The sequence below is a fragment of the Lathyrus oleraceus genome, chromosome 2 (assembly GCF_024323335.1).
Source record: "Lathyrus oleraceus cultivar Zhongwan6 chromosome 2, CAAS_Psat_ZW6_1.0, whole genome shotgun sequence".
Lineage (NCBI taxonomy): Eukaryota > Viridiplantae > Streptophyta > Magnoliopsida > Fabales > Fabaceae > Lathyrus > Lathyrus oleraceus.
In genome coordinates, this window is record NC_066580.1 from 319,359,484 (window position 1) to 319,367,971 (window position 8,488).

Below are 8,488 nucleotides of genomic sequence, written 5' to 3' on the forward strand. Positions count from 1 at the left end.
GGACGGTATCCTCTAAGTCTAAATGTGCATATTAGCTTTGTGAAGCATAACAACATGTTGGAAAAGGTTTAGAAAAGGTTCATGCATCAAAGAAAAAATTTCATACATCAAAAACTGACTTTCATGTGAAAGACAGCTATGTGTCGACACATACGCATTATAGGCCGACACATAAAAGGAAAATTTCTCAACAGGTCGGTACATACAATTTTTCAGGTCGGCTCATGTACCCCATTGTTAAAGCATGTAGCTTTTATTTGATGTGTTGCCTCTACAGGTCGACACATGCATCGTATGTGCCGACACATGACTTGCATAGATCGACACATACATTAAAAATCTTGAAAATTTGCATTGTTTTCTATTCCTTTTGCATTCCTTTTGCTTCATACTTGCTTACATATATATAATCCATGCAAGCATTAGTTCTAGTAAGGTTCTATAGTAAACCTACACGAAACCAGGATTTCAAAGAGTTCTCATCATCTTCAATCTTATTCTATGCATACACACTAACAAACTATAATCATTCTTTGTTTGGGTGCCATCTAGAATTAGGATTGATAACGTCAAATTTAGGTTAATTGAATTGTAAATTGGGTTGAGATCTTAGAGGGTTTCAAATAAAAAAACCAAGGTGGGATTTTTCCTTCAAGATCTATTTGGGATTTTAAGATTTTGGATAAGATTACACAATTTGGATCCGATCGAGTGAAGGCTTTGAAGAACGGAAAGTTATTGCAAAGGGGTAATGTGGGACGTTGGATCATATTGGTAAATCTTGGGTTACAAAAATTCGCAATTTAGACCCGATCAAGTGAAGACTTTAAAGAACGGGAGTTTCTTGGAAAGGAGTAGTGTGGGACGGTGGATCAAATTGGCATTGTTGGGTTACTTGATCAAGCTTTGATCAATATAAGAGAAAGCGTCATAATCAACATCAAACTTAGGGTTTGCATGGTTGGATTGCTACATTTCTCTTGTATACATACTTTTGCAAAGTAAAGTTAACTTCATTATCTCAAATTGAGTTCGAATTAACGGCAGATGTACCCATAGCGAGGTCGATTGGGGAACTGCCTAAACAAATCCTTGTGTACTCTCTCTCTCTCTCTCTCTCTCTTATTCTTTCATTGCAAATTGTAGAATTCATTGATTGTGCGATCATTACGTTTGGACAAAAAAAATTATAACCTTTTGAAAGAGGTTTTGTTGAGTTGATCACAATCCTTCAGATTGTGATTGGATTTGAAGATCAACAAAACCATACAAATTTCCAAATAAAATTGATTGCACACAAGATGTTCGATAATTTGTCTCAATAGATTTTTTTGTGATTTATCATTAGGAATAGACTATACTTGTAGCATAGCATTCAATTGGTAGTGATTAAAAGTCTTTGATCAATTTATATTCACTATCATACCTTGATTACAATTATGCATATCTGAGATTTTCGATAGATGTTCAGTTAGACAATTCGATTAGGGTTACTTTCGCTCTCCATAAATTTTTTAAAATAGTTTTTGTTACAAAATTTTAACTAGTGATCTATTCACACACACACATTTCTAGATCGAAGACTGTTGTCTAACAAACAGTTTCCCCAGTGACACTTTGGGACGGAGATCGGGGAAGTACCCCTGCCTCGTGGATTCCTCGACCCCGACCATATTATTTAACTTATATATATATATATATATATATATATATATATATATATATATATATATATATATATATATATATATATATATATATATATATATAATTTTGCATGTTTTTTTAATAAAAAAATAATATGTTAGGAAATGAAGAGTCATTAATGGATCATTTTATTTTTTATTGTATAATGTATTGCTTCACTACCCAAGTACCCAACCCTAAAAAAGTGCACCCATTATATACAATGTACACACTGTCTCCTCTTCTTCTTTTCTCAATTCTATTTGTCTCATTCATTCCTCATTTCCTATGTTCTCATCATCATGACAACAACAACTCTCGTTTGTTCATATTGCTTATGATAATTACTCTTCAACATCATTGTACTTCAATTAGTAACCTGATTTTTTATTTAATTAGTAAATTAGTGGTTGTGTTTTTGTAATTGCAAGTGCTTTTGCCTCTTTTTTTTTTGTTATTGATGCAAGATGTGTTTTTATTTTAAAAAAAGAAAGACGCATAATATATGTTTTTTTAAAATAATAATAACAAAATACTAATGTCATGGTTTTGATTTAAAAGTATAGAGATTTTTTAAAGATTCGATCTTCGTGGATCTCCGATTCTTTGTGGGGATCTATGGGGATGGGGATGAGGAAAAATATTCCCCGTGACGGGGATCAGGGATGGGTATCGGGAAAACATTAGGGGTGGGCGGGGAGCGGGGAAGCATCATTATGCACTTTCCCTTCCCTGTTGGCATCCCTACTATTTCCTCTCTTGAAATAGAAAATAGAAAATAAAAATTTGTTGAAAGAAATTGAAGGAAAATTGTGATCCAAAATGCAACGGAAATTAAAAAAATTCCTTTAGTGATCCTTACGAATGGGCATGATCAGTGAATTGAAGGAAAATAAAAAAATGATTCAACATAAAATGATAAAGATTAACTTATTTCGTCGAACCATAAATGGTGAGCAACATGATCCTGATACCTCACCAGAAGAGACGTATCGGACGGTCCTCCGGAGAACCGTGGTTGTTGTAGACGAGGCTCAAGTGCAATTATTTGATTTTCCTCTCGATCTGTCAGTTGTTGAGGTTGTCGCCCTTCACCCGTTCATCGATAAATGTTCATGTCCCGACCTCTAATGCGCGTCACAAAAAAAGAAAAAAAACATTGGAAGTTAAAAACAGAAATCATATAGCTTTTAATTAAGTTCTCCTGATAACATCTCAAAACCAAATAACCTTTGTGGTAGTTTTCCGGTGTACAACTTCAAGAACCAGATAACATGGTTAAGAGTTATTTGGTTATAATAGATGTGAACCAGACTACTATATTCCAAGTTATTCAATGTGTAAAATTTTCTTGAATCAAATCTAATTACTTACTTGTGAGTTTTCTGGTGTGAAAAAACTAAAGAATCAGATAACTTCCCTTTATATTCTTTGGTTTGTAATCGAAAAGAATATCTTTCGTGTGCTTTCGTTCTCTCTGAAATGAAATGAGAAAAATATATATTTTTTTTAAATATAAATATTTATATAGGAATATTTTGATTCAAGCTCATAATTTATAGGAGGAGAGGAATAAATAAAAAAGATATGAGTAAAATTTCCATCTAAAACATATAACAACGATGTTTGAAACGAAATGCTGTTAATATATTATAGGAAATATTACCCTAAGAAATCTTTAGAACGAGAAGATAGGATAAGTGAAGAAAATAAAGAATAAAATGTACATCAAATAAAATAGGATGAAGTAAGAAAAAAAAATATAAAACTAACTTTTTTATGATTAAATATATTATTTTATTATATTTTTAAATTTTAATTTTAATTAAATAAGTTGTCAATTATATTTAGTTGGAGCCAACGTGTCAATAACACCTACGTATGAAACCAACGTCACTTTTATAAAATTGATGAAGGGCAAAAAAATCATAAAATTATAAAATAAAGAATAAAAAAAGTAAAATCATTAAAATAAGAGTTTAATATCAATGTAAAATAATATGTATTATGATGTATGAAAATAATAAAAATATATCATTTTATCATATTATATAATTAGTTAAAAAAATTTAATTTGATTCGATGGGATATATAATCATTATTATTGATTGATAATGTAAAATAATACATCACTTATTTTCTTAAAAGATATTACACATATTATTAATTAAAATATTTTAAAATATCAAAGATAAAAATACTTTTTTTTAGGAGTTTTATATTTAAGCCTGGAAAATTCAAAATGGTAGTATTGTAATTAAGGAGGGAAGTATATACTAAAACGACATATTGCAGTTTCGCACTACAGTTCAAACCCCTCGATTTTAGGTCGTCACGCCAGATCTGCTGATTTAGAGCACCGTCAGCAGCCACCGTGTCCGGCGGAAGACATCTGCTTCCTGTTCGGAACCGTTATCACTCTCCAACCATCGAGCACAACACAGAATCGAAACATCTCAACACTTTGAAGCAAAAAACCCCAAATTTCACAATGCAAGAGTTAGATCAATGGAAGGAACAGATTTCTCACCTGTTGAATGTCGCAAATGATCACATTCGTGAAATTCCCACCGATCAACTTTATGCTGCTGCTGCTATCGCGGTTTTCACAACCCTACTTCTTCTCCTGCGTGAGTGAGTTCGTCTTTTTGCTGAATTCTTACTCTTTCGATTGATTCTGAGTTTTTCATTATGTTTTTTTTTGTTTTTTTTAGTTCGGTTTTTTAAGCGCAGCAAGCCTAACACCATTGTGTTGACGGGACTCAGTGGGAGTGGGAAAACCGTTCTCTTCTATCAGGCAAGCTGATAATAATGTTTAGTTTAATTTTGTGTTAAACCTACATTGTTTTGGTTTAGTTGGTGATTGATGAGTTACTGGTTTGTGTTTTGCGTTCATTTTGGTTTAATGGTTTAAGTGTTGTTGAGTTCATGTTCATACTATGCTTAATTTCATTGCATTGCATGCATGAAATGAAGTGATATTTAGGTACACAGAATGAATTGTTATGTAGGATTCTGTTTGTTTGTGGTATTTAGTAATTATAGTCTTGAGCTAAGACTCTGAATATTGGCTCTATAATCTAAAAACAATAAATAAATTGATTTTTGTAGGTCTAATCTGTGGTGAGCTTTTCGATCATTGTTGACAAGTTTTTGAATTGCATATAGTTTGTATTATTACGCAAGAAAATACAATTGTAATTAATCAAGACTAAATATTGCTTGTATAGTTGTATGTAAGGAAAAACAGTATTGTCAGTATAGCAGGGAAAAGCGGTTAGTTCAATACCGTTATGCTACAGGGCTACATCGTTCGTATAGCCACTATTTGACAGCATATAACATAACAATTGCACATATCACATAACAATTGTGATTTGTTCAAATTCCACTACTCTATAAAGCATGTTATTAGTATAAGCATATTACATGGTTGGATGTTATCTAATTCCTTAGGTAATACAACTACTAATTTTCATTCTAGTCATATTTTCTGTGCTGACATAATGTTCTTGGCACACTTTCTTTTGCATGTGTCAGCTTAGGGATGGCTCTACACATCAAGGTACTGTTACGTCAATGGAGCCGAATGAAGACACTTTTATTCTTCATGGTGAAACAACGAAGGTAGTGTAAGCCTCCTGCACTCACGCTCACCTCGATTAAATGAAAATATTCATCTTTTGTTGTTAATTGGAGAAACACTTTTGCTTTTCAAATTGGTAGAAATTATTTATAATATCATGTGTTTCATTAATAATGATTTGGAATCACACCATATAATAGACCAAATATTGTCTTATGTATTTTATATTGTGACAGAAGGGAAAGATAAAACCGGTTCATATTGTTGATGTTCCTGGACATTCTCGTCTTCGACCCAAATTGGATGAATACTTGCCTCAAGCAGCTGGCACAGTCTTTGTTGTTGATGCTTTGGACTTCTTACCAAATTGCCGTGCTGCCTCAGAGTAATTCTTCTTTTTATTATGATGCTAATCTTTTTTATAAAGTAACCACTTTGTCAGTATTAGCTGTAAACCCACTGCGAGGTGTGTTAAAAACTCTTGAGATGTTACAGCACTATAATAAGTTATCATTTCTCACTTTTCTTGAGAAAGAATGAATATTAGTAATTACAAAGAAAATGACATTTTTGTTTTACGTAACCAGGTACCTGTATGATCTGTTAACTAAGGGAAGTGTTGTGAGGAAGAAGATTCCACTGCTTATTCTCTGCAACAAAACCGATAAAGTCACTGCTCACACCAAAGAATTTATCTGCAGACAACTCGAGAAAGAAATGTATGGCTTCAAGTCCTTAATTTTGTTTACCTTTACTCATTTTATCATTCAGCAATTACTTCAGCGATGTCCCTATCTGTATGCACATCCATATGCTGTTGATTGGTTTCTTATATTGAAGATATATATTATATTTTCGCTTAACTAATCAAATTCTTCCAACTTCTCTCACCAGCCAAACGATTGGTTTGTTTTTATCATCAAATCGCAAATATCATGCAATGTATGGCAATCTAATTCTTTTCACGATTTCATCTGTCGGCTACTCAGCTAGTTGTTTCTTTTTCAGCGACAAATTACGGGTATCAAGAAGTGCAGTTTCAGATGCCGACGTGACAAATGAGTTTACTCTGGGGGTGCCTGGCGAGCCATTTTCGTTTAAACAGTGCTCTAACACAGTTATAACTGCAGATGCTTCTGGTTTAACTGGAGAGATATCTCAGCTAGAAGAGTTTATCAGACAACATGTGAAGCCATAGCTGAATATTATGTTTAAACTTAGATTGTTGTTGAATTAAAGATATGATGAATGAGGTTGTTCCTTTTGGTTCTTACCTCTTAAAACTCAACACAGCCTGGACTAAAAGAAAAAGGGAGGGGAGGGACAGGGTAGGAGTCACTATGTTGGGATAAATGAAGATTTGGAAGTCATGTAATGTTGATTGGATTTAATGATTCAACTTTATGTCCCAGTACTTGCATTTTCTTTAATACTATGCACTTCACGGTTTAATTAAACGAGAATCTATTTTTTGAAAACAGAGGGAGATGATTTCATTTACTGACATCTAGCTTTTGTTCTCAGCTTTATTTTAAGAATGTTTTGGCGGCTGTTTTCCATTAGGTTCATTATCAAGATAAATATACAAGTGTTTTAACAGCATGATGCTGCTTTGAATATTATCTCCCCTAACTTGCAATCATTTTGACCCCTCTCATCAAGTATACTGAATCATGAATGTTTTTCCTTTTTTTTGATTCAATGCCTAATACTCATGAGTATCCCCTTATCAAGTATTGGTGGATTCAAAATTGATTTTTTGATTCAAAAGTGGAATATATTGAATTGAGAGTCGTTTCAAAATGACTGTTTAATTAATAAAAAATATTTTAAAATACTCTCACTTTTTAATGTAATAATGATTACTCCTTTTGTCTTACTCATAACCTTGTCTGCTATTCAGCTTTATATAATGTAATATTGATTCAAAAATGCTTTTTCTGCTCGTGTCTTTTTAATGATTGACTCAATTCCTTTGATGCAACATTCTGATGTAATGTTATCATTGCTACATTTTGGTTAACATTTGAAATTTTGAAATATACACACAATAGTTGAATTGGGACCAAATGAATGTCTGGATTTTCAAGAGTAAACCAAACACATTCTATATTGATGATTTTTTATTGATTTATGTTAGGGACCATATGAATGCAGATGGGCCAGGGGGCCTAGTGGAGCCAAGGTTTGGCTGATTTATTCTAGAAGGAGAAGAGCATCAAATATCACGTGATTGGATATGAGGTGGCAGTAGAGAGAGAATTGGTCTTAACCAATTCTGTTAGGCCGTTTGCATAAAGGATTAGGAATAGATCACAAGAGGACACTTTTGGAGAATCATTGTGTAATCATGAGAATGGAGAGCTACTAAGCACTCCATAGGAGCTCAGCTCTGTGGCAGTAGATTCCTTGATCTCTGTAAATCTCTTCCAATCATTCAATAAAGCAACCTCTTCTTATTATTCCTCACTCTATTCTTTATATTATTCTCAGTATTTTTTAGAGAACCTAACAGTGGTCCGACCTACCAGATCCGTAGAGGGGGCCAGTGAAGGAAAGTTTGGTTGATGTCTAAGAAGAAAACCGTAGCAAACATGGAGGTGAAGATTACAGATCTGGAGCAAGAGTTATCGTTGATGAAGGTTGCTTTCTCTGATTCCATCGCTGAGGTTCAACAAACAGCGAGGGAGAATCAAAGAGCGTTGATACAGATGATGGAGAAGGTTCTGGAAAAGAAGGTGGTTGAAGCTGAAGATGATGCATCATCGAAAGAGGTTACGACAACCACAAAGTTGAAAGGTGAAGCTTTGGATGAATTTAGAAGGTCGGTTAAGAAGGTGGAGCTACCAGCGTTCTCCGGCGACGATCCGGCCGGATGGATCTCTAGAGTAGAGGTCTATTTTCGTGTTCAAGACACGAGTGCTACCGTGAAGGTGGGGCTGGCACAATTGAGCATGGAAGGACCAACAATTCACTTCTTTAACTCTCTGTTGGAAGAAAACCCAGATCTGACATGGGAGGAGCTTCGATCAGAGTTGATGGAAAGGTATGGAGGTTTAGGAGAGGGTGATGTTTATGAAAAGCTCACTGAAATTCGTCAGAGAGGAACGATGGAAGAATATATTCAGGAATTTGAACGTCTGACTTCTCAAATTCCGAGGTTACCTGACAAACAATTTTTAGGGTATTTTCTGCACGGATTAAGAGGTGAGATCA

The 8,488-nt window shown here is 33.8% G+C and overlaps 1 protein-coding gene across 2 annotated transcripts; it reads left to right on the plus strand.

Moving 5' to 3' along the window:
• The first annotated feature begins 3,941 nt into the window (after positions 1-3,941).
• LOC127119290 (uncharacterized) lies at positions 3,942-6,729 on the plus strand. 2 transcript variants are annotated; one of them, XM_051049499.1, is made up of 6 exons: positions 3,942-4,316; positions 4,401-4,483; positions 5,227-5,313; positions 5,509-5,657; positions 5,860-5,991; positions 6,281-6,729. In XM_051049499.1, exons 1-6 carry the CDS (start codon positions 4,178-4,180, stop codon positions 6,468-6,470), a joined length of 780 nt encoding a protein of 259 aa, XP_050905456.1. In that variant the 5' UTR covers positions 3,942-4,177; the 3' UTR covers positions 6,471-6,729. The 2 variants fall into 2 exon arrangements, with proteins under 2 accessions (XP_050905456.1, XP_050905457.1); XM_051049500.1 differs by having other exon boundaries at positions 5,512-5,657.
• Positions 6,730-8,488: the final 1,759 nt, after the last annotated feature.